The following is a 26,930-nucleotide window of genomic DNA, read 5'->3' as shown; positions in this document are numbered from 1 at the left end:
GATTAGACCACATAGTCTTTGTTACGTAACAAAGGTTAAACATATTTTAACATATTTTAAGTCAAGGAGCATTTAAGTAAAAACATCTGTGAAATAGCAGCAACATTAAATGTATAGACGAAGGCGCTGATGTTAGACAGTCATCAGCTAAATTTGTTTATCGGACCGATACCGAAATATCAGAAAAAACTCGGCCGATACCGATGTGGTCGCAGATATATCGTGCATCCCGAGTTCATACCAAGGTGATAACTCACTATAAACAAAATGAAGAACATGAACTAATATCAGAATGAGTATCGGTTGATGTGATGTGATGATGTCGTGTTGATGGAGATCATTGATTATCGACTGTTCTTTATTAGTGCAGCATAATACGTAGGACGGAGCAGCTCCTTCCTTGGACAGTCCTACCAGCTTTTCCAGCTACAGATGGAGTGAGCAAAGTTATTCACCAGATTTGACATTCTCGTGGATAACTTACGTAGTAGTGGTAGTCTATAGATCAAATTCACGGGTTAAGCATCCATTGTCCAGATATGGCTAAGTAGCTCACTAGCATACATGCTAGTCAGAAGCTAACGTTATTGTTACCCATGTAAGTGCTTGTGTGCTAACTGTAGTTGCTTGAAGGGCTGCACGGTGGTTCGGTGGTTAGCACCGTTGCCTCGCAGCAAGTTCGCGTCCCGGTGAGGACACCCGGGATCTTTCTGCGTGGAGTCCCCATGTTCTCCCCGTGCAGCGTGGGTTCTCTCCGGGTTCTCCGGCTTTTCCTCCCACAGTCCAGAAACATGCTGAGGTTAATTGGTGATTGTAAATTGTCCGTAGGTGTGAATGTGAGTGTGCTTGGTTGTCTGTCTCTAAGTGTAGCCCTGTGATAGACTGGTTACCTGTCCAGGTGAACCTGCCTTCACCCTGAGTCCCCCTAGTGAGGATTAAGGTGTATCGATAACTGATGGAGAGCAGCTCCTTCCTCTGTGGAGCACCTGGATGAGGCTATCACCGAGCCCGGCTTGCTCATATTTATTTTGACTTTCACTATTTCACTTTGGACTGTCTAATGCGACTCACTTAACCTGTCACCCTGATCCCCAGCAACGGCTCGCATCAGTCAAAAGGACCTTTCACGCACCCAGGTTCTCCGAGACGAGCCTCCACATGTCCTGTGATCCATTTACAGTCAATTTCTTTCAAATGTGAGCCGTGGAAGCTCCTCGGTCGGAAGTGTAATTACAGAAGCACAGAATCCTGAGTTATTACGGTCCACTTTGTCCAATCTGCCGTGCCCGTCTCCGAACATAAAGCGTACATCTGTATTTCCAGAGCGGTTCAAATGAAAGATGAGGTCAACTGCAGCGTGAGAGCTATGTTTTTCCTTTTGGTTCGTGTAATGAAGTGAGTGTTCTCCAGGAATAGCCGAGTTTTGTGGCAACTGAGCGTGTTGCATTGAGGAGGTGGAGAACCGGAGACCCAGAGGCGTGATGATCATGCAGCTGGTAGTTGGAGGCTGAAGGAAGCCGTCACCTCCACCTCTCTCATCAGTACGTACAGACACAGTGGACGTCTGACATGTGACCCAGCAGCAGCATTTAAATGGACACCGGTGACATATATGGTCCAGATTTATTACAACCTCACTGCGCAATATGGACTTGAGTTGGCCTGAATGACCTGTTTGTGTCATTTCTGTAGCAGCAAACTGTTTGCAGCTCTTCTTCTTTTTTAACAGCACTGCTTCTAAACATGGGAACTGTCAGCTGTATTGAAAACCTGCAAACCTTATATCTTAGCAATGAAAAGGAAGTTCTCAAGTTCAGGTTTTTTTTTCTACCTGGATTGCTTTTAATGTGCTCGAAAACACTTGTGCACAAACACCCATAGGTGGTGCCACGAGTCCAGAAGTGCCGATTTGCCCCCTCGGCCCGTTCGGGCTCATGGCTGAAGACAGATGAGTTCATTTTAAATACTCTTTCTCTGTCCGTCTGTCCGTCTCCCTCCCTGTCTCTGATGAAGGTCTCATCAGAGGGTTCGTCAGACACTGAGGGAATAGTTTCATTTTCGCCTCATTACAGCAGGCACTGGAGAATCACCCGGCTTCAAAGCTGCCTGATTGCATTATCAGGCATTTGGTGTAACACAGGCGTAATCTATGCCATGTGACAGGGGAGCCTGGCCAGCATTACAGAGCTGGACCGAATGGAGTGAGAGTGGACGGAGACATCAGGCCTGGGGTCACTTCGAAAATTCACTAAATATAATGTACTGGAGACTGGAGCTAGTTTCCAGATCGGTTCGTTTAATTGGGCTGATTCATGTTGGACACTGGAAATATTTGCTGTAATCAGGAAACAAAAGCATTCCCGGTCTGGTATACCTCAGTCAGCCCCAGCATTAGAACCACCTGCCTCTTACTGTGTAGGACCCCTTAAACAGCTCTGACCCACCGGAGCAGGGACACAGGACCTTAGGAGAGTCTGGCACTAAGGTGTTGGCAGGGGATCCTCGAGGTACTGGTTTGCATTGTGCTCTTGGTCATGTTCCTCGAGCAGGGCCTGTTATACTGTTGGGGGAACCTGCTGCTGTCGGAGGTTACTGATGCACTGTGACTGTGTTTCAATAGTGTCGGATGATTTTTGATGTGAACCTTTCAAAGTTGCAAATAGTAATAACAAAAAAAAAGAAATGTGAATTTATCTTGCTTTCATTAACTGCTTTGGTGAGAACAATCTCGTCGTCACACGCTGCGTGGCACATGGATGTGGTAGAAGAAGCAGAAGAAGCCAGACGCAAAAAGCTGTTTACCAACTGTTTACCACAAATTTTTGAAGAAGAAGAAACAATCCAAACTTTGGCCGTCCACAAGAGGAAAATGAAACAAGAGTCTTTGTGAATTGTTTTCATTTAGCAGAGCTGTAATTATCCTTTCATCTCAGCTGGTGACTCAAGTCAGTTTAAAACATTTTTGCAAAAGTGGGAAAGTTTTTCACATTTTTTCATTCTGAATGTTTTTTGTTTTCTAGTTTGACACAAAATGCACATAAAAGCACATTATAGAAACCTGTTTAGGTGGGCGGTGCGTGATGCACATGAATGGAGGATGTGACGTCTCCCAGCAGAACATTGTCTTCACTTCACCTGTCACTGGTTTTAATGTTGTGGCTGATCACTGTGTAGTGCAGTTCCACGTTATCATTGGAGGGGTCGGACAATGTGGAGGTGTCGCTCACGGTCCGGTGTTGTCTTCAGAGGTGGTTGACCCCAAAACAGAACTAAAGGAAGAATAAATATTAGCCAGAAGAACCCGTCCTAATGCTGCTCCATGTCTACTGGACTTTGTTTGCTGACAAGTTGCTGAGAAGACATCAGAGTTGTGTTTACAGCTTTTTTCTCGACCCCCCAAATGGCCAAAAATGAGATAATCCAAGAGTGATAAGCAGATGTTTGGTAACTGCTGCTGCTGCTTTATGTAATGTGGTTATAAACAAACATCAGGAAATACCTTCACGACAACAACAAACAGTCTGAAGGAAGCTGCTCGTCTCATCCGCTTGATTTGTCAAGTTGGTGCTTTCAAAGGTCAAACGCTGACAATCATTGTTTATCACTCTGACAATCATTATCAAGATGGTCTGCGGATAAGGAGCTATAAAAGAATTGTAATTATCACCATTTTAGAAACGGTAATTATGGGCATCATTAGCATCCATCATCATGTTTAAGTGGGTCCACGGTCCGCTAAGCGAGTGTTCATCCTGCTCTTTCTGTCTGCCCTCCTCCGTCGCCGTCTCACTGTAGTGAGAGGAAACGTTAGAGGACGTTTTGGAATCGGAGCCAACTTAAACAGGAGTGTCTAGTCGGCCTTTTCCCACAGGCCCGCAGCTCCTTTATTCATTTGGTAACCGCGTCTCACAAAATGCTTCACCCTGCTGTGGTTCAAATCAGTTTGTATAGAGATCACTGATGTCCGTATGAGAATGTGAGCGGGCTTCTTCTTCTGTTAGCTGAGCGTAAAAGTGTGATGAAAGTGTGAACAGTATGTGAATTTGTAGAATGAGGGTTCACAAGGACAGCACACAGCTTGTCTAGGGGAATAGAAAGAAGCGAAGCCTAAATGAAATGAAAGAGACCCGACAAAAGTAGGTTACAGTTAACAATCCCTGATGATGGATATCCATCCGGTACGCGCACCTTCCACCAGACATAGCACGGCTTCAGCTGCATGTTTGTATTCAGCCGCGGCGTCGTGCACAACATCTCAACCACAGCTTTCCTGTGGATGAATTAGTAATGCTAAAAGATTCCATTTCGTCTATCTAAATGCTGTATGCAGCGCTCAACCTGGTTAATATAAGGAGCCACTCAATTTTTCATGCCCACACCAAGTGTAGCCTTCAATTTAACATGCGCTTTTAATCCTGGGAGTGCTAAATTGCTTTTTAATGTCGAGGAACACGAGTAACTCGTGAAAAATGCATCAGCAATATGCAGAGCAAATCAGATCCACTGTTTTTTTTTTTCTGTTGTTGTGTTTCTTTTTTAGGGTAAAGGAACAAAGCAACACCACAGCAAAGAGGAGCGAAACCAATATGTTGTTTTGACACATCTGTCACCTCAGGGGTCTCAGGAGGACACCTCCTGCAGGCAGTGACAATGCGTGTGTTTGTGTGTGTGATGGTGTGATTAATTGTGTATCTGTTCTTGCACACACGTCTGTTGTGCATGTATTAAATGCTACATACATGCATGCCACCAGCATATGGCCTTGTGTAGGAAAACATTCTGGTCGGTCAGTATGTCACATATGTACTCTATGCGTGGCCCTCTGTGTGTGAATTCATAAGCAGTGTCAGGTGTTATTGTGCCTGGAGCGTTAGTGGATGACAGGTGTTTGCAGGCCTCCCTGCTCCTGTTAGATTCCCCTGCACACCAGAGGCTTTAGAGGAGTCAGAGCCTGGACTCCATCAAGCATGACTTAAAGACGCTCCTCTAATATCCCCGGTCAGAGAGTCAGTGAACTCACTTCGAATGACTTCCTCAGGGCCAGCCAACCGACCGCCCTCTGTTATCACGTAACAATGTGGCCATCGGAGCAGACTAATCACTAGACAGTAGAGGAAAACACAGCCAGCGCCGCCTCGACTAACAATTCCATCGAAAACCTTATTGTGTCGGCTTGGAAACGGGCTTTAAAAGGAAGACACAATAAAAGCGCATCGTAAAATAAGCAATGAAAAGAGATTTCAAATCTTGGTTTCATTTGCCATTCAGACGGTAATGAATATAGAAGATCAAGCAGCGACTAAGTAGTTTTATATGGTGTTATGAAGTCTTTCATTGGGGCAAAGCTTGTGTGAATACATAAACAGCGTTCTACAAATGCAAATACATGCAAACTAAATAGCTAAGTCACTTCAACACTCCCCGCTCATTGTCTATGCGAGCACTCATGCATACATTCTGGTGGTGTCGCCATACATTTAGAGGGACGAGGTGTCACATTGCCGGCTCCCTTTTTGCATAAAGTTGAGGTCCGGACTAGTTTAAACAAATCAGGAGCGTCCAGTCGACGCCTCCAGAGGTTTGAAAATCCAGGAGACAACAGCACACAGGTAAAGTGTTGGTCCGATCGGGTTTGTTTGTGCGATGTACGGGGGTGTGGCCACGTGTTTCCTGTCAGTCATATCGAGATGCCTACCAAGCGTCCGATGTAGGAAAGTGACGAGACCCCCTTGCATCCAAAACCGGCCCGTCAGCATGAAGCATAGCAGCGATAAAGGTTTGTTGTTTTAATGCAGAGTCTAAATTCTGCGCTGGAGTCATTAGCATACAGCCTAAAGAGTGTTTGTGGACTTTAGTGTTGTTCATTCAGAGTTTTACCAAACTGAATTAAAAACTTAATTATACAACAGACTGTTTACTCCCGTGTTAGTGGACCCAGCGAAGCCCGGGCCAAACCGCAGCTTCCTTCAGGGACTCGTGTGTGTGTGTTTGTGTATGTTTACCTGTGCATCCAGGCATGTGAGGTGGGGTCAAGCTGTGTGTGGTGCCTCAGCTTTCTCTCTGGATAAGCGACACAGCCTTTCCCTGTTGCCAGTGCAAATCCTCTTACAGGCAGCGTGTTTGTGTGTCAGCGAGCGAGAGAGTGAGACAGACAGCAAGCTGTCCCAGATCATCTTGCTGAAGCTCGGTGTTGGTAAACACAGTACATGGTAAGCCCAGCTGAGACAGCCGCTGATGATTGGGCTTAGCGCTGCCTGTTTCCTGGGTGGCCCTTAGCACTGGTGGTCCCTGGTGGCCCCCGCTGACACCATCCTGCAAACACACACACACACACACACACACACATATATGCTGAACTGCAGATCTAAGTCCATGTCAGTCACACAGTTTACGGCCTCTCCCGGTATCACCTACGTATCGGAAGCAAACTGTAAGGAGGGTTGTTGAACACAATTACATAAACACAAACAAGACGCCCATTTACAAAGTATTGCGCACACTTTGAGAGAGAGAGCATGCTCTGTGTGTGCCCGGGGAGCCTGGGTCCACTCAAATAACCCCTTGGTAAATGTGCTGCTGTCAGGCAGCCAACAGGGCAGCCTCACAATGTGCACATTTAGGACCCAGAGCCGGGCGGCGGCACAGAGTTTGTGGAGGAAAGCGTGGAATGTGTCCCGCGGGCAGACGCAGGCCGCTCTCAAAGGCATCTCTATTACAAGCAGACAAGCAGGGCCTTATGTCATGGTCACCAGTCATTGGAGATACATTTCTAGACTGGTGCCCTGCACCAAGCCAGCACGCGCCCTCGTGGAAATCTACTGGCCCGCACCGCGCTGCACTTCACTGCTGTAAAAACACATCGTTCACGTTCGCAGATCTGATAAGCAGGATTGTTTACTGCAGGAGAAGAGCCCAGAGCACTGCAGCGACATCCTGACAGTGTTTCTGTCTGGTGCCTTTGACAGAAGGGTGTGGCACGTTTTGATGTTCTCCCATTTGATATCATTGTAGTGTTAATGTGACATCTTGTAAAATCTTCTGTCAAACCCGGTGTACTTTGACTGAAGCTTGGTTCCAGAAACATGAGCTGGTGTCGAACATGACAGCTATGCACGGGTCTGTCTTCAGCCTGTGGCCTGTTATCGATAGTGACAGATAAAGAGGCCTGTGATCTTGTGAAGCACCAGGCACTAGCCTTGATTACTATCCCCGCTGATAACGCTGCATGCTAATCATTGTAAACATCATGTTGTGGCTTTGACACACTTAGGCTTATCTGTAATTGGTGTAATTGTTACTAGCATTTAACGAGATCGTCTTCCAGATATGGTGAGTGCCAAAAGGGCCTGGGTATGGGAGAGGCTGCCTCAGATCTGCCTCGCTGATGGGGACATTAGATCGACACTAACTCCTCACGCTGTGCCATTAATGAAAGGCAGCCACAAGCCAGAGCGCAAATCCGATAAAAGGGCCTGGAGATGAGGGGGTCATGAAATATTTAAATATACAGGGCTTCAAAGCGGAAGAGGCCTCCCGTTCTTGTCAACAGACAGACCCCCTGCAGCCCAGTCGTGGCCCCAGTCTCTGGCCCACAACCAGCTTCACATGTAGGTCACAAACCATCAGCTCACTTTTCCGCTGCAGGGACGCCACCAGGGGAAAGGAGAGGATTCACTGATGAAATTGCTCCTGTCTCCAAACACACAGCCTTGGCCTTGTTCAACCGGTCTCCTGTGTTCTAGTGTTACGCAGACGGGGGGAGATGAGCAGCGGAGGGGCAACGAGGTCTGGGAGGATATCCGAGCGATGCCTCGGCGGACCCCGACACGTTCAAACGTCACGTGACAGATGCTCTGCAGCACACAGGCTCGTTCTCAGACTCTTCCCAGTCCACGTATGGGAGGGTTTGTGATGAGAAGAAATGTTCTGTGCAGGAACTGTAAGTGCAACAGGAATAATAAATCAGTCTATCTATTGATTTAAAACTCTGATTACCATTTTATTTAATAATTACAACCAAATTGCCATGTGAATAATGTCGAAGCTTTGTGGAGTTCTGGGAAGCAGAGGCCAGCAGCGTTCACTCTGGTGCACCGTTAAATAGATCTGCAGATATATTTTAAAGCATTCATTTAAAAGATGATAAAAAATAAAGCGCACGGTATATAATGTGACTGAATGTACTTAGCTGGAAGAATAAAGGGTGTGTGTGTGTGTGTGTGTGTGTGTGTGTGCGCAGGTTGAGCGCAAGCCAGAAAGCGTGTGTGTTTGTTTCTTTGTTCTTCCTTCTACGTGCACAGGCATGCACATGTCGAGTTAGAAACAAAGAGAATGTGAGGCGGGAGATTTGAGTTTCCTCTCCACATGTGATCTGTGTAGGAACAGAGGACGGTTAGCTTGCATGTAAATCTGTGCATCTTTGGTGAAGCCAACAACCAATAGCCAAACAATGAGAAGAGATCACAGCAATAAAGCTCCATGATTAAGCCATATTAATACGTGTACACTGACAAAAGCTGTGTACGCCGTTAAGAGGTGTTGCCATATTAGCATTTCATGAAAGAGAAGGGGTTCCATGGTGCCATGTTTTGATAGCTGGTGATGAATCAGGCCGGGGAGTTCTGTTGGTGCAGGTCAAAAGAAAGCTTGTCGCTTTGCTCTCCTTGCAGTTAGGCCTTAAAGTATGCTCTTGTGGACTTGCATGTGAACAGAAACAGACACCACGGACACAAAGTTGTTCTCGTGCTACTTTTCTACTCCATGGGAGTCCGTTTGGAGGACTCTGTCGTTGGTCATATCTACATATTTCCTGCTTTCACATGAGCTCAGTAGAAATTCTTGGGTGCATGCATCCTTGAAGGGGTTCATGCACGCTCGTATGGACTTGAGGAGATGAGGAAATTTACAAGTACACATCTAATAGATGGTATAACACTGGCCTTATCTTTGTGTGTTAGCAGCAGCCACTAAACAAACTTGTTTTCTCACCATCAGAGCTAATGATAAATCTTAGGCAGGCCTCTGCGCCATCAGTTCTTTGCATCTGGCCCAAGCTGTCTACGTGGTGACGGGGACCTCTGACCGGAGAGCCACTGGAGACACAAGAGCAAACAACAGGGGGAGTTGTTGTGGGTTTTTTTTTTTCCTGGTCAGGGGAATAGTTTGTGATCTCAGGTTACTGTTGCAGGAAGTGAAAGCAGGAGAGGTACGACTGTTTACGTGATGACTTACGTTTCCTAGTGAAGCTCAGTTTAAGTCGCACGATGAGAGAATTCATTCGTGGCATTCCAGACATAAGAAGTCATGACGGCACAGATCACCTGTCACCCCATCATTGCTAACTATATCCCTGTATATCCCTCTCTTGTGACTTGACAAGCATCTTGTGTTTACCTTTTTTGTTTTGTCTCAAATGGGCCTAAACTTCCCAGTTCTCTCCCTCCCATCACTCGGCCCCCCAGCAGGTTGGATACTGTAGTCAGAACAACGACCTTATTTATCTCGGGCCGGCAAAATGCAATTAGAATCCTCTCAATGGCCGAGGGGTGAGGAGGAGTGGGGGGCTGAGATGAGATAGACAGAGAGAGGGAGAGGAGAGGCCGGCGACAGAAAGAGAAAGGAAGGCAGGGTGAGGGGAGGATGGGCAGAGACCTCCCTGCTGTCTGTCACCCTGCTGGCTTTTGATGTCCACGGCCCGTCTTGTATCCCTCTAGAGAGCCTATCATCAGGCCCCACTCCGGAGCTGTTGAGCACAGAGAGAGCCTTGGAGAGGCTTGTTTGAGTGGAGCACGGGGGTGGCGGGGCGGCGGGGGGAGGCAGGCTGGGGCTGTCTCCGCCGGTGCCTGACAGAATGGTCTTGACGGAGCGTTTCAGAAGGCCTAATCCCTCTGACCATACTCCTCCAGCCGGGTAAATCGCTCGGGGGGTCTGCAGAGGGTCAGACAGGTTTTAATACAGCGCCTTAGTGGTAATTTCCTCAGTGCTTTCCTGTAGCCATTTCTTTTTAAAAGACACAGCAGGCTGTTTCTCTCCCCTCCTTTTTCTTCCCGCCGCCACCTCCCCCGTTTGGCTCCTTCTCCCTCCCCATCTCGTCTGTCTCCCCTCGTCTCCTCCTGTTTTGTTTTCTTCTCTGCTCTCTTCCTCTCTAGTTCCTCCTCCTTTATCTCCTCGCCTCCCCTTGTCTCTTCGCTCCCATCGCGCCGCCGAGAAGAAAGAAACAAAAAGGGAAAATATTATCCCTGCCAGCGCAGTTGCTCTTGGTTAGTATTAAGTCGAGGCCTCGTGGGGGGTTCCAGCACCGCAGCTCTTTGGTTGTAGATGTCTGCTGGGTCTCCGAAAATATAAAGACATGCAGATTAGGGAGAAAAATTAAAGCTGGGGGTTCGTCATGCGGCGGGTTATCTGGTAGGAATGTGCCTGTCTGGGATGTGGCTCCACTGTAAAGCTTCACACAGAAAATTGGGGTCAAATTAAAGCAATCCTCCTTTTTTTTTTTTGTCATTGAGATCAAATGACACTAAAGTTAAACTGAAGAAGATTATCAATGAATTTGTATGACGGGGAGCGCGGAGTCTTGTTTACACTGTTGTTTCAAGGCAGCCACTGGCGCTGGCGGGAAGAATAATGCAGAAATACATTCAAGGACGCCGACATGATGGAGAGATGAAAGTAAACACCACAAACAAATATCCTCTTACAATACACGATATTAAAATTCCAATTTCCCCGTCACATGCCGAGCCTTTGTTGCAAACGCCGAGACAGTTCTTCTTACCAGTCCATTAAATCTCTCCGTAAACACTGAGTGACAGCCCTATAAATACAGATTTGGCCTTTAAAATAATTCTGCTTGAATTTGTGAATTAGTAATTACGGTGACATTAAATGTTAAAGGTAAATCCTGCCTAATAGGCCTGATGCTATGTGTGTTGTGAGGCAGGCGGCGCAGCTCCCTGTTAGACGGAGAGGGAGTGATTGACTGCTCTGAAATTATCCACGGCATCGCAGCCCACAGCCCGCATTCCACAGCAACGTCTGTAATTTAGGCAAAAAGGTCTCCCATTTTTCTTGCGACTGGGCAGAGCACTGGTGAGGGGGTGCGTTAGAGGGAGGGGGGCTGCGTTCGGGATGCAACCAAAGCATTTGAGGCAGGAAAGGTTAAACCAATTTTCTTGTCTGCATTGTTTTCCAAAGTGAGTCCCACGGCAGCGACATGACGGCCACAGCAGTAGGTTTGTTCCCGCTGACAGGCCGCTTCTTTCTGCGCCCGCAATGTCAACTGGATCTGATTATTGCCTACCAGATCCAGATAATGTCTGCCATTGATCAGGCCATTTATCTTGAACTCCTACGGCCCCGGCCTGCTTTCAGAGACCACGGGGAGATAAGCAGATACAGATAAGCAGATAACATAGTCTCTACAGGCTTTTAACAACCGGAAGAAATACTTTTCCGCTGCTTAACTGGCTGACGTGATGTGAGTTTCATATCTCTTGGCTCAGGAAGCTTTATTATAACACAAAGGATCTGCTTTTAGAGGTATCGTCATCGGATCAGATAGACGCTTTCATCCCGGCGTCCGTCAATCTCCCTTAATGTTGCCAGAATGCCAGTCACATCCTGTGCGATAAGCACCGGTTGAAATAAGCAGGGAACGAGATGCAAAGCAAAGACTCATTTCTGGCATTGTTACTTACCAGTTTAACATTGAAAAGCAATTCGGGGGAAAAGCAGATGGAAGTTCAGAAGTCCTCAAATCTTTCATTCTCTCTGTCAGGATACTTGATTGATGCAGTTTAACAGAGACGACTGTCAGCTTTTCCAAAGGCTTTCTCCACTTTTGGCACACTGTAGTGTCCCAGTTTGTGTAACGGTTTTCAATACTGGATGCATTTGTTGTCGTCTTTGTGTGCGTGCGTGTGCGTGCACAGCCGTGTGTCATCCCCACATTAATACTAGCAATGAGTGACAGATTAATTTATGTCTGGCTATGTGTCTGAGGAATTGGGAAGAAAGGGCCTGTCAGTGCTGCTTGTCAGGAGGGGGTAGAGATTAGAGCCAGTTGTCATTGACAAACCAGTGCAGGCTCTGGGAGATAAGGTCGGATGTAATGACTGTAAATAATATATATATATTTTTATTTTTTTTAATACATGAAAATTAATTTTAAAAAAAAACCACATCCTCACTCCGCCCTCCAAAGAGCTGGGAGAGGAGGAGATGCTGGCATGTCTAAGTGTGTGGGTTTGGAGGTGTGCAATTAGAAATATTTCACAGTTCTCCGATGCGCGCTGCATTTGGACGTTTCTGATCTCAGGCAACAAGGAGGGTATGATCTAATCCTCTTCTGAGAAGACAAGGATTTATTTTAAAAATCCCTGTAAAAGAGGTTTTATTTACTTTGAACCGCATACAGTCCGTGTTTTGATCAGGCATTATTTTGGTAATTCCAATAGTCAGATTATTATGCATAAACTGCCACCGAAGCACAATGAAACGTGTCTGCTTGTGATACGCTGCCAGTCATTATGCTTACAGTGTGTTCACATGTTTAAATCCCCCATGTTTAAACTTAAGGAGTGGTAGAATATATATTGCACACTGTCAAAGATTGTAAAACCAGGTTATAGCAGTACTTTATGGTGTAAAGTATCACTGCTTTCATTTTAGCTTGTCTGCTTTTATTCTATATCATCTGATTCCCAGTGTGCATAATCATGAATAATTAGAAAATATTATTTACAACATAACTGACATGTAATTCTAACACAATGTGGAACATACGTCTTAAATAAAACTTGCAAACCTTATTTTTAGTCCCACTAGTCACCTGGCAACGTCAGCGAGTCAATCGACTTTAGGCCAGACTGAAATGTGTGGATATGTTCCCCTCAGGATAGCTTGTAATAACTTATCTTTTCATCCAGCAACACAATCAAGTTAACATGTTAATTTGCCCAATACTTCGGTTTATGAACAAATACCTGCAGGCTAATGAGATTCCAATTATCCTCGGCTGTGCTTTTTCTTTGTAATTAGCAAATATTAACATGCTATATCACAGCTATATCAGGATAAGATTAAGATGATCAGTATTGTACCCACTAAGCAGCGCTGGGCAAGCGAAGCAAAGCTGATAGTTACTGTACACGGTGGCTAGATGTTAGCTCTTATGCTAATGTTTGCAGAATGCAGAGGGACAAGTAGCGCAAGTCAGTATCATGACCGGGTCTTCGGTTTTATTTCAGGTCACATGGAAAGCTTCACCGTGCCTTCGACAATGTTTGGCAAACTGTAGCTTCCACACAAGCTCTACCTACAGCATTACTGAAACAGTAGAAGAGCTGTTTGGTTTGGAAAACAGCCGTTTACCACCACGCTACTGAGAAATGCAGTTGGACCAGTCATGCTGCTGCTTGCAGTGACGCTACTGCCAAAGTCATCCATCCATCCATGATCTATACACCGCTTAGTCCTCACTCAGCCGACTCAGGGTGAAGGCAGGTCGCCAGTCCATCACACACGTATGGACGATTTAGAATCCGCAATTAACCTCAACATGTTTCTGGACTGTGGGAGGAAGCCGGAGAACATGGAGACTCCACGCAGAAAGTTCCCGGGTGTCTTCCCCAGGATGTGAACCGGCGATGGTGCTAACCACCGACCCACGGTGCAGCCCTAGAATTTTTTTATTGAATATATTAGAAAGGAGACAGCTGCTTAACAAGGGCAGAAAAATGGCGGTTGTTGTCCTCTGCGAGTTCAACCAATGTTCAGCCAGTCAGCGTTGTAGGTCAGGAGTGCCGACCCTGAAGTATTTGGTTTTTTTTAATCTCCCTCTAAAACTACCCTGAAAGAGGTTGTACACAGGTATGAAAAAATGTTTGGTCTGCCCTTAAACACCCCACAAGTTTCTGGAGTGTACATGAAGTATAGATAACGGTGGGTGTAGCAACCAGGACATCAGCTACTGGTTTGAGGTCGACTGTTTTGAAGCCTTGAGTTTAGAATTTGACTGTCGCCACCTCGCTCTTTTCAAACCAGGTGTAAAGAGCAGTAGGTGGATGTGGTGTGTAGATAATGGATGGATGGATGGATGGACAGCTCAAGTGAGAAGTAGGATCATTTTCTCTTAGACTTCAATACAATCAGACTTCTTGTCACCTCAGATGCCCAAACTCAAAGGTGGAGGTGTTACTTGTTCCAGGCAGGCTCACTGGGACACTCGATGGGACAGTCACGCTCAACAAATTGTATTTAATGTGTGCGTTTCCAAAATGTCTGTTGTGAATAAGTACATACTCGGAGAGCTGCTGGTATGGTGCTAGACGCTTGGTCTTCTTGACTCGCATTATCATATTTATCCTGTAATACTTTGTCTAGTTCAAGAGTTACCGTATCTCATCCTGACAGAGATGTCACTGTGGGTGAAACTGCTTCTCAAGTACCCACCCACCTGAGATGACTGCAGGCCACCGCTCATGATGACTCTGTTCAATGTCAGTCTGAATACACGAGATTTTTTTTTTTAAGGTCCTGCAAAGCAAAGACAGAGCCTGGAGTCAACAGGCAAATGTAATAAGAGCTTTTAACATATTACATTGCACTCATGTTACACTTATCAGCAATATTTTAAACGAGGGTAGATTTGGCATAATGGCAGGAAGGCTCATGGAGGCAAACCGGTCCCCTGTGATTGTAATCTAGGAGAGTTCCTGTAAAATTAAACCATGGTTGTGGGGGGAGAGACAAACATGCTTCTGGTTTCTTTTGAAGTGGAGAATCGGCGTCCAAAAAACGGAATAAAAGATGACAAAATGTCAGTGTGAGGCTGATGGTCTATAGATAGAACTTGCATGCCCAGACAGCAATTACTGAGATACATAGCACACATTCAGACATTGTGTTTGATCTCAGTGCTTCATTCTCTTGCACAGACAATGTTTTTCCATGTGAAGCTGTGCAGGGTTCTCATTTTAATGTGCGTGTTCATCTCTGTCAGCATTTGAATTAAAAATAATGTGCAGTGTGAGATCCGGACGCCGATTGTTTGGTGGTGTGGCTGTAATCACAGACTTGTGGTCGCTCTCAAATCTGATAATGACCATTTAAAATGGAGAACAGCAGCTCGTTCATGCTGCTGCTGCTGCTGCTGCCGCCGCTGCTGCTGCCACACAGACCCGTGAAAAGGACTGGTAGCCATTTTCCGTCGGTGGCAGTCATATAAATACATATCTTGAAGCCAGCCGTGTCACGCTTTTGAAGCCAAACCACAATGCGCGCTTGATGTTTCATCACAATCACCGCTTCAAACATCAGACTCCATGTGATCACATTACATGTAACCACAGTTAGTACATTTGCAACTAATTTTAGACGTGATTTATTGCGGTTCTCTTACACATGAATCATCTGCGCGCTGCTAAATAATTTAACTGTACTTATCAAAGATGTTTTCCCAGCTGAGCTACAGCATGCTAGAGGTTAATTATTTCATTAGTTGGAGCTGTTCTGTGCACAATGCATACATCTGTGAAACACACAAGGATGCTTAGCAGGAGCCTCTAACTTGATGAACACACGGTCTGCTCTTTCTCCCAGGCCCTCTGTGACCAAACCTTTATCCTCTGTAGCTGAACCAAGTGGCTGGACTTCACCCGGCCACCTGAGGCCAGTCCCTCCCACCGCCTCATGATACTTCACATTCTTTGTTCTTTATTGCACCAGTGAGTCCGTGGACAGCCTAACCTAACACCAGCTATATGGATGAATTATTTCCAGCTAAAATGTTCTCTTTAAGCAGGCTGGGAATCTGACTGCAGTCTGGTAGCAAAGCGCTGTTGTGTTGACTCTAAGTGAGGATTTGTTTTGCCATTGTGCATCTCCAGCAACTGTACATCCCATTTCCCATGACTTCATGTTTGTATGGCCGATCCCAGGCAGCCAGCAGACCCTCGGTCTCTGCGTTACCGAGGGATGGATTAGCATCTCAGCTATGAGCTAAGTCGGTTTTCTGCTCTGTGGTTGCTTGGGCTGAGCTGGCAGGGAAAGACTTCTGCAATGTGACTCTATTGTACATCCATTGACCTCCCAGCCAGTGGGTTAATGCTCATTAGACAAGCTATAGGATGCAAGGGTTTGCACTGTTAAGAGGATTTTCCAACAATGTCCAGCGTTAGATCAGGATTGGCCCAAGTGTAAAGAACTGCGACAAGCCGTGCTTCTCAGGTAAATACGACTTTCAGATCTGCAGTGTGAATCTTAGCAGAATCGCTTCACCTCAAATCTGCTCGATCTCTCATAAAGGAACGCTCTCTGTAGCATCAACACTGGGCGATAACTAGAAGGTGGCCCCTTGGTGGTTGTTTTGTTGTTACCCCAGGCAGGCAGGCTAAGAAAAAACCCTGCAGAGTTTGGTAAAGTTATCATGTAATTATAAACTTGTGAGCTGTGATTTATGCCAGCAGTGTCAGGGGTGGAAGCTGGTTAGGTTTTGGGTCTGTCAGGGTGGCCAAAGCTCAAAGCTCAAATTGAAGGCTGAATGACCCAAAGTGCTTTTTATATTACCAGCTGACCTCCCTTCAGGCCAGTGGAGTGGGAGTTGATTCAACAGGAAGACAGCGCCTGTGGGCTGCGAGGAGGTGCATGCTGCTCATAAAGGAGCGTTTTGTTTTTCCTCCCCTCACGGTAGCAGCACCCTACTGGGGAATTCATTAGCGGCTGACATCATCTCACTCGGTACAGAGTGAAAGAAAGAATATCTTTCTGCCCCAGCTCTCCCCTCCCTCTCTCCTTCTTCCCTCTTATTCTCACTCTCTCTCCCTCTCTCTCTCCTTCCCTGCCTCCTTATCTATCCGTGGCGCGCCGCGGTCTCTCCTTTTGCGCGCCATTTACGCAAAAGGTAAACGCGTCGATGTGCGCCTCTGCAACCGAGCTCCAAGCTTTTCGGAAGCCCCAAAAACACCAGCGTGTTTATCTTGCGAAGGAGCGCTACTGAGGTTGAATCCAAGTCCGCCTGGAAATCAGGAAGTGGGAGGACCCGACCGTGAAGGCAGCAGCAGCAGCAGCAGCAGCAGCAGCACACAAGCAGCCAGTCGCTGGATGAATGGGAGTTTGTCTGGCGCTTGGGAGCGGATGGGGAGAGGCTCTTGTGTGCCCGCGATCGGGATCCGTCAGAGAGAGCACGACAGACAGGCTTTTCAGCTGAACACACAGCGACAGCGGGCTTATACCTTGTGAATTTTTTTGCTCACAGCGTGCGCGATTTGCCTCCGTCTTGTGTCTCTTCAGAGGGAAACTGGCCGTGCGCTTTGTTGGATTGGTTTGCTCCATCGGACGCAGCCCCTCTCTGCGCACCGACACACAAACCCTCCCGGATCCTGTTTGTTACCTCTCACGGATATTTCCGACAGGAGAATATACGTGAAAAAAAAAAGAACCACACACACGCACACACACATTGTGTCCCGAGCAAGGAAAGAAAGGTGGATCAAGGGATTTTTTTTTCCTCCTCTCGTCGCCTCAGTGCTGTTGCAGAAGCTCTCCGTGGCGAGACACATGGTTCCCTTTGTCCAAAAGGCGCAGTAGCTTTGTGAACGGCTTTGGATTTTTTTTTTCTTGGAAAGGCTTCTTCACTCTCTGCATGGCTGTCCTCAATTTAAAAGGAGTAGACTTCGCCGCCTCTTGTGTGGATTATATTATTTGAGAAGCAGAATGTGAAACGAGGCCATATTTACCAGACCGAGAAAGTAATATCCTGACTTTATTTGCCTTCTTGCTAACCTTGCCACATCAAAGGTATGCGCGCTGGCTCTGAGCCCTTTATAATCTACGCTTTATTTGTGGCTGTGTGTGTGTGTGTGATAGTGTGCAAAACGCTCTGAGCAGCGTTTTTATAAATAGGAACCATCTTCTGCTGTCATTTAATCTGCAGCTTTCATTGTTTACATTCTGTCCGTGTTGCATTAGTGAATGAAAACCGGATCCATCACAAGGTTTTTTAAATATTTACCAACGACAAAACAACTGTAGTTTATTTGTTGTTTTTATTTGTTGTCGCCCCATTTCTTATTTCTGTGCAGGATTTCTTATTCCAACACTTCTTCTCATGCGTCGAGATAAAAGCCAGGAGCGCGCAGACAACTGAGCTGTCACCGGACGCACATTTTGGAATATTCCTGTCATTAAAGCTTTTCTGTGTCAAGAAAATATAACCCTGCTGTCAAAAAAGTGGAATAATTTCACATCTTATTTGGTTCGGAATTTAGCATGAAATAAATCCGAGGCGGATGAATCCATAAAGCCAGTTATTAGAAATTCATTTTATTCAGAGAAAGCTGTCAGTCAGGCAGGTTTCTTCCCAGATGAGGCTTAACGGCTGTTGTTCCGGCTCCTCAGCGCGCTGCTATACCTGCTAATGTAATAATCTTTCACCTGCTTGGGATGTAATTAATGTGTGACTTAAGTTTCCCAACTATATGAGGCTTTTGTTATCTAATTCAGCTTTAAATCCCATCACTGCACATTTGATTGGAACACGCTGGCGCTGTGGCGCGGTGCCGGGGAGCCTCGGAGAAACCGCGGGGCTGCGCAGTCACGGAGCAACAGTGCCATCAAGTGGCCCGCATGTGAAGAGCCACTTGTTTTGTTTCAGTCTGCTATCCAGTTTTGATCCTGATGCTCAGGTTATCCAGATAATTACTTGCAGAATTAGGGCGTTAGAGGACGTTAACAGTGGACACGTCCTCCCCTGAACGTGGCTGCATTTAGTGCAAAATGGAGAGCACGGCTTCATGATGAATTGTCAAAGAGAAATGTGTAATCTAATCTAATTACACCTGCAAGGTGAAATTACCAACGTGTATTAATGTGTTTTTAGTGATTGCTCTAAATGTAATAATTACCATAATTGCAGCAGCAGCTTGTCTGATGTCCTGTCAGTCAGCAGAGCTTCAGGTTTTCTCCAGAGATGTGGTCCAACAGCGAGTTTGGACGATTTGGTGTAAAACATTTCTTTCAGATTCTGTGCTCAACATAACATTTTGCTTTTTCTGTCTCGTCTCTTCCAGGTCTCCGATGCCAGTTCAGAGAAATTTTTCAGCACCGCCGCAGTTAAAGGTACAGACATTGTTTTGTTTTTTTCCTACCGTGAAGCGCTGTGGGTGTGATGGTGCAGGTGTGTTTTACTGATGCACTTTGTGTGTGTTGTGCAGCAATTGTCATATGTGTGCACCAACATGTAAAATAATGCATCGCGCCAACGTGCTGGTTCCAGTTCATCCACACACGTGTGAAATGCTGCTCAGTGCTTTAACAATGCCCAGACATGGAATGTGAAATGTGTTTCTTGGATGATAATTATCAGAGAGAATAATCTGTGCATCACGTTGGACTTTGTGTTGACATGAAGCGGTTTCGTTGCAAATGTGTTGAAATGCACCAGGGCTCATGGTGCGGCCAGAGCAGGAGGAGGAGGACGTCCTAGTGCTGCAGGGAATGAAGTGAGGGCAGGAAAGGCATCTGTTTATGGCCTCAGTGTGCCAACACCACATGTGACCTCATTATCAAGTCACTAATTTGCTGTTAAAAGCAGCCCCATTTTCTCTGGCTCAGGGATAATGGAGGTGCCCCGCGTGAATGGACATTCCTCTGTAATGGGGGGGAGTTACCATGCAGGGCAGGAGGGAGGCTCCGAGACGAGGGTTATGACCCCTTCAGGGCTGTGGTAGAAATGGGGCAGATTGCTGATGATAGGTCCTTGTACCACCTCCCTCCCCCCCGCCCCTGTTCCTCTGCACTTTCTTCTGCGCAGACCTCCGTACACATTTCCCACATTCTGGCCTTTGATTCCCTCCAGGGCTTGATTTGTGGCGTCCATTGGGGGGCTCAATGGCCATGCTTGACAGGGAGGTTTCCTTTTGAACGTGCTTCTCTGTGGACTGATTTGGTTCCCTTGAAAGGATTAAGGCCTCCTTTGTGCAGCCTAAATCAACAGAGGGCCACCCTCTCTCCCCCTCTATGAAAGGACCTGACTGGGGAAACAGTACACAAAATATGCTTTCTCTCTGCTGCATGATAGTCCACTCTCTTGGCCCCTATTTCCATTTAAATATGCCCTCTTTTCTTCCCTTTTACCATCCCCGTCCCCTCCTCCTCTCCTGCCATATGCTAATGCCTGCCACTATTGCAAAAGGCGAGTAAAAGAATCCAGGTGCAGGGAGAGCAAAGACCACTGGTATTTTTATGGAGGGTGGTGTCGAGATTAAAAGAGTCGGATGGGTTTTTGTTGGAGGGGATTACCAGCGCTCTAATGCAACCAAACCTCGGGACGAGCAACAGCGCCAACAAAAATAGCAAGAGAGAGAGAGAGCGCTCGTTTGTGGGATGATGAGTGTCAATATTTGCCCCGAGGCAGGTGCAAAAAGTCTCCATTTGTTTGGCGGTTTGTGTGCTTTCTTGTTGGTACATAACATAAAATTCTTATTGGGCTTTAGGTTTCAGCACAGGGCCGAGAAAGTCAGGACAGGCCACGGTAGCAAGAACAGCCCACAAACAAAGCAGCAGCTAGTTTATTATATGGAGCTGAAGAAACACTTAATACTGAGTCTATATATATAAAACATGACCCTGCAGAACAGCTTCGTATTCCATTATCCATTATCTATACACTGCTTAATCAGCTCAGTATTCAAATGTTTTAAAATATAGATCAGTATGCACGCTCTAATTACAGGAAGATATCAAGTAAATTTATAAACTCGTCAAATATCAAACGCAGGAAAAATAGTTTTAGGTGAATATTTTGGCTTTGACTCGTAATACCAGAAAAAAAAAAATACACCAAAGCGCATCTATCACAGAATATTATTATTTCATTATTCTATTGTATGTTGAGAATGTGTTTTTCTTGACAGATGAGCCCAGAGCGCATTTCAGACCAATATTAGTAATAATATTGGTGCTGATTGGGATGAAGGTAATCTATCTTAAAGCAACAGCGTGCAGAGGAGACCATTGTAATTCAGCTGCCGATGTGCAGCTTTGGTAATGACTGACTTTTGGCTTTTTTATTCCTCTGCAGCAAGACTGGGAATCAGCCCAGGGCAACCTCAGGTCTCTTTGAAGACTTAGTGCTGGTCCCTCATCTTTTAATCTCACAGCCTCCTCACCTACTCGATAATTACAGTGTATTTTTTATGTTCCCTCAAAAGCCGTAGTGTGTTTTTTTTTTTCCCCCCTCTCTCTCTCTCTCGCTCTCGCCCGAGGCCTACACTGCATTTTAAAAAGAAAATCTAACTGATGAGAATGTGGCTTTTGTGTTTTCAGACGTTGATTTGTTTTCTTCCCCCGTCGCGTCGGCTTCACCTCGGGGCCGACGGTGAAAGCTGTGCATAGCTGTCTAATGTGGAGCTTAAAGTCGCCGTCACTCTTCGCTTGCCTCTTCTGTTTTTCCTCCCGCCGTCCTGCTCGCTCTGGGTTCACTTTACCCAGGAATGGATTTCATTAACTAAGAGTCATTAAATGTTATCTCTAATTACCGCGGTTGTCGATGCACCTGCAGGTGTCGGCTGTACCTAACCTGATTCATTTGCTCTGCTGGAGAGTAAGCACCAGTCAGAAGGCTGGGGCGTAGTCTATTGGCCGCCAGTGAAATAAACAACTTTTCTGAAGTCTAAGCTGCTTCCAAGGAGCCGTGGGTGGAAATCGGTAACCAAGCCTTATTAAGGCTGGTGACTGCTGTCCAGGGAATGGATTGAAGTGCTGGCTTGCACAGATACTGATGATGACAAACCAGCGCAGCGTGTCACCACAAAGGTCTGCAGACAGATCTATCAAATGATTAAAGCTGTGTCCCAGGGCAATGATATCTTGTCACCCAGTTACATTCCCATCTTTTATGATATTGTCAATCCACGAGCCGTGCCAGAGACTCGGCTAAGTCCGTCTTTGGAGAGCGCAGACTAAGCTCTCTGTGCATTGTTTGCTGAGTTAAGATTATATTAAGATAATGCCGGATGACATTTGCAAAGGTTTGCGGTGCCATTTATCAAGAGCAGGCCTGAACATTTTCTCATCAGTGAACTGTTGCATCTGCGTGCCTGCATGGATGGAGCCTATTAGAATACAATGCAAGCTTTCAATTAAAAAAAAAAAAAAAAGATTTAAAAGACGAGCATATCAGTCATAGTACTGAAAGAAATGTATTTGCATGTAAGTCCCATTTACACCACGGTCACATTTAGAAATGACTTCATCGTTTGGTTTTCCAGTTCAAGGTGTAGCAAAGGAGCACTAGAGATTTTTTTTTTTCAACAATTCATCTGGTAGATATATTGGAGAAGCGGGTCCCTCATGAGACATCTCCTGCAGCTGTGTCTACGATGTGAGACCGAGTTCAGTGCGGGGGTGAATTGAAGTGCACACTGTAGTGATTCTCAGTTTCCCCCCTCAGCACAACGCTGATTTCACCATGCTTTACTGGAGTTAATGTGAAAATGAAGCGGTGCTACAGCGAGACCCGGGGCTGACGCCAGCGTGAAGAGCGCCGCTAGTGAAGTGTGTCAGGCTTGAGTACGTCTGTCACCAGGGGAGAGAATAATGTGCGATATGGAAGGTGTAATTTGCAGCGCTGATGGCATTGTTTAAAAAAATAGTGGAAAGAGAGAAGCGGAGGTGAACTTTTGTGGCAGATATCAGAGCTGAAGAGCTCCCTGGATTGTCATAGAGAGCTCTGCTGGCAGCAAAATTGCCTGTGAGCGTATTACTGCTGTGTGGGAGGGAGCTGAGGGCTTGTTTTTCTCTCTCTGCCTCATTCTCTCTCTGTTTCCTGAGAGGAGGACTGGTGATAGAGCTGTGTGTACTTCCAGGCTGTGGGCCGCCACCTGCTGTAATCTCAAGTGATATAGAGAGCAACAATCACGCCACAAATCACCCAGGCAGCTCCCTAACTCATTCAGTCGACTGGAAAGAGAAGGTTGGCCTTTCACAGCGCCAGTGTTGGTTTACTGCCCCGGGCTCCCTGCACTGCCCTCGTGCTGACCTCTGCCGTCTGTGTGGGTTTGTGTGTCAAGAAATCAGGGCTGCCTGTGGAACTTGACCTGATGCGCAGTGGAAAGATGACCTGACTACCATTGGCCTTTTGTGCGTTCTGAGAAACGGCTGCAGTCAAGGACGATCTCTCTTTCCCTGCCCGGGGCTGGGAGGTCACACATAGGTCGCTGCCCCCTCCCTCCAGACACAACTGCTGGACTAAAGCGTTGTTATTGTTCTGGCTCAAACACGAGCCTAATTCACATCAAAATTCTCCTTTGATATTTAATAACCGTGCATGTTTTGAGAAATAAGTCGGGGATCTGAAGGATTTAACTCCGAGCGACTGAAACAGATTCCAGCCGTTTCCTCAGCGGTCTGCGCATCTGCTGGCTACCTGTCCCCCGCTATGAGCGTTTAATGTATCTCTAAGGGGCAAAGGAAGCTCAATATCCTGTGCCTTGCAGACAGAGGCAGCCGACACCCCCACCCCGCCGCATGGCTGCAGCTACAGACACACAGGCTGTATTTCATGACCATGAAAGGGGCCGCTCCAGCCATGCCTCATCTGCTGACACAGCCAAACAAAGGTTAACAAATCAAGGGACGCGCCGGCTGATTTACTGCCCTGCTGCTGCAAACAATGGCCCCAGCCCCTGTGGAAAATAAAAAAAAGGCAAATTTTCCAACTGTACATTTTTCAAAATTGCATTTAAATGTTTGTATCGATCACAGCTCGTTAGTCCTGATCTGGGCATCATGGTTTGGTTTTTAAATGAGTCTTAATGAGCACTTTTAATCCACAAAATGTTTTCTTTTAAAAATCTATTTAAAAGAACGGACTGAGAGCGCAGCTTTTAGTGGAAATGTTTGGTTTGCTGAATGCCTTGAGTTAAGTTATGTGACGTCCAGTCCAGCGTTCCTGCAGATACACCTGTAACAGTCATATCATGTGCCATCAGGTCTAATTATGGGATTTCTGGCAGATAGCTCAGACAGGTAAACAGTGAATGTGAGACCACGGGTCTAGTCGGAGCCCACTCGGTAGAAGTTTGTTGACTGAAGATCAGTTTTAAGGAGATGCTGTGAATGGGTCTGTTGGTGCTGAAGAAACACACACATTCAACAGCGGGGACCAGTTTCCTTCTGTTCCCTGCTGCAACACAAAGAGGTCATTCAGAGTTTGTTCCCAGAGTCCCTGAGGTTAGAGACTAAGTAAATCCATCCATCTTAATGCACTTATTTCAGCACCAGGAGAGCTGGAGGGAGACTGTGTAAACACTCCTATATCCGACATGCCACGCTAAACCCAAAGAGCCTGGAACCCATCAGGCCAAAATTAAAGGTCTACATCTCAAACACAAACATTTAAATGGGCTCAACTCCAGAGATCAAAGTGAAAGGCCTCAGTTTTCCTGCTGGCCCCTGGTGTCTGCCACACTGAGATATGTAGCGGTTTAGCAGCAAGTCAGGGATGAATGGTCGGCAGCTTCATACTGTACACGTCTGTTTCTCTCAGGTGTATAGGGTAGCACTGTGGTGTACTTAGCAGTGGTCCAGGTAAGCCAGAGGGATTTGTGTAAGCATGCTCAGTTTATTCAGAAATATGGTTTGGTTACAAAGGCAATATGGAGGATCAGAAAGGGCGAAAAGCTTCTCCTACTACATCCATTTTAGTTTTATACGGAGGGTTGTGGGAGGTGAACAGTCCTAAAAAATACAAATCCTTCATTTTCGCGATCTGTTGTTGATGCGTGTGGACGGCGGAGATGCCACAAACTAGTGGATGTGGATGTGAGGGCAGAGGTGTTGAAAGCACCAGTCTCCTCTTCCCAGGAGAGGTCCTCCCCCATCACCGTCACCAGCATCCACTGATCCAATGTGACATCAGCCACTCTCCTGCCAACTGTGCAGCATTAACAGGGTCAAAGCACCACACACATACACACACAGCACTTATCGGGACCCAGCCGTTCCCAGTGCACTGTTGGTGTGTTCAGGCCAATTATGCCTGTGTCAGTCTCTGGTCCCCGCGGCAGAGGTGACATTGCCAAAGAGGGAGCGGGAGCAGACCGCCTTAATGAGGCCTCATGGTGCCTTAGAGGTGTGTGTGCATACGAGTGTGTGAATGCATAAGAGCAGGAGTGCCGGTGCGGAATGATCCACCCTTCTATCACGATCCGCCATGTGTGTCTGACAGCCTTTTCCCTTCTCAAGGTCTACACCCTGCAGCCATTTCCATCACGCCGCCGTTTTTTAACCAGCCGCTGCGGCCCCATGATGTCATTCCAACAAACAGATTTTGGTTCTGGTGAATGACTCGAGGCATCTGTCCCAGAAATGCAGCATAGCAGCTTTGGAGACACACGCACTGAAAGCGAGATGGGATTAACGCAGCATATAAGATCGTACTGTTCGCTGTGAAATGATTAACCCCTGCGCTGCCGGTGTCGCTTTGAGCAGCATGAAGCAGGATTTGGTCTGTTGAAAAGAAAACCCGATGAGCAGGGCGAGCGACGACTCACAAGTTTACAGAACCACCCATTTTGGATTGTGTGTTCACGGCGAGTTTATCGGATAAAACAATGCCAGAAGGCCACCCGTGCTAAAAATATGAGAACTTCCAAGGATTTGCTGGATTCCTCAGACGCTGCAGGGTGTTGCCGTCATGTTCGGCTTTTCTTTCCTGCATCAAATAAATGACCACTGCTATGTAATCCTTGTAGGAATCAGGATAGAGCGGCTTAGAGTCGGACTTCTTGGTCTTCCGCCATCTTACAGCTGTTTCTTTAAGGGAAACATGTCAGGTGGACGAGTCTTTCTTTCTTTTCCCTTTGCACGCTTGTAATGCCAGAGGAGGGACGTGAAAGTGTAAACACAGCCTGTAAAGACACAAAAAGCTAAGAGAGGGCGAGAGCATGAAGACTCTGATCAGGATTGATGAAAGCAAGGCTTTAATTGCTCCCACAAGAGAAGAGGTTAGCTTTTTTTTCCCCCCTTCTCACCCTCTCTGATTCTCATAAATATGCAGGGCAGAAATAAAGCCCTGATGAGCCTCGGGGCAGATTAGAGAGGACTACAGAGCAGGATCCTGGTTTGTTAGCAGCAACCCATAGATCCCTTGCATGTGTTTCTGCTCTGCACACACATTGCGTGGCTTTCATTTGTCTCAACCCACATTTCATTGTATTACCACAGGCTACTGACTTCACACGGTCAGGCACGAGGTGTGCCGGGAAGTTGTGGCTGTCAGGCCTTCAGTTCAACATCCCCCCCTTGTGTCGGCTCAGATAGATTGTGACTTGTGAGTGGAGAGGACATGGTTAATTTGTGGTAGATGTTGTGCGTGTAAAGTTATATTGGTGTCCTGGAAAGGAAACTCTAAAGCATGTGCATTTGATATAAATAAAGTATAATGAACTGCACAGTGTTCCATTTTATCACCGTCTTTTGGTTCATCATCTCTGGCTCTTGGCCACTGTTCTTAGAAGCCTGCCCAAACCCATCAACGTCCGTCCGACTGTCACCATCTGTTACAGATTAAGCTGCTTCTGGAGGGAGCTATTTGATTTCAGGGCTCCAGGATCCCCTCCTTATTCCACGTGTCAGGTTTTACTGTAAACACTGTCGTACAAAAACCAAAATCCCAGAAGGGGGGCCTTTCAAGCCAAGAGCAAACGGGCCGCTGCGCCAGTACGGGCTGCATGTCTGGTTTAGCTCATAGCGTGCTGAGACGGGGGCTCTGCTGGGCCATTTAGAGCCAAAGCTGGGGAGCCATGTTTGGAAGCTTTTCCTCTAAACCCGGCACTCAGGCAGTGAGCACTGTGATGTTGTGATGTATGAATCCCCTGGCCATGCCTGACACTAGCGAGCCTGTCTGAGCCCATGTCTTCGCTGAGTAG

The 26,930-nt window shown here is 46.5% G+C and overlaps 1 protein-coding gene across 1 annotated transcript in view; it reads left to right on the top strand.

Annotated features, from left to right (window-relative positions):
- The window catches only part of auts2a (activator of transcription and developmental regulator AUTS2 a), a 363,956-nt gene that overhangs the window by 310,190 nt on the left and 26,836 nt on the right, over nt 1-26,930 (top strand). Inside the window, exon 5 of the mRNA XM_008289372.1 lies at nt 19,068-19,116. Coding sequence (XP_008287594.1) covers nt 19,068-19,116 — 49 coding nt within the window. The remainder of the gene's footprint in view (nt 1-19,067; nt 19,117-26,930) is intronic.

The sequence above is a fragment of the Stegastes partitus genome, unplaced genomic scaffold, assembly GCF_000690725.1.
Source record: "Stegastes partitus isolate 25-593 unplaced genomic scaffold, Stegastes_partitus-1.0.2 Scaffold610, whole genome shotgun sequence".
NCBI classification, from domain to species: Eukaryota; Metazoa; Chordata; class Actinopteri; family Pomacentridae; genus Stegastes; species Stegastes partitus.
This window is presented reverse-complemented; position numbering and strand designations above follow the sequence as displayed.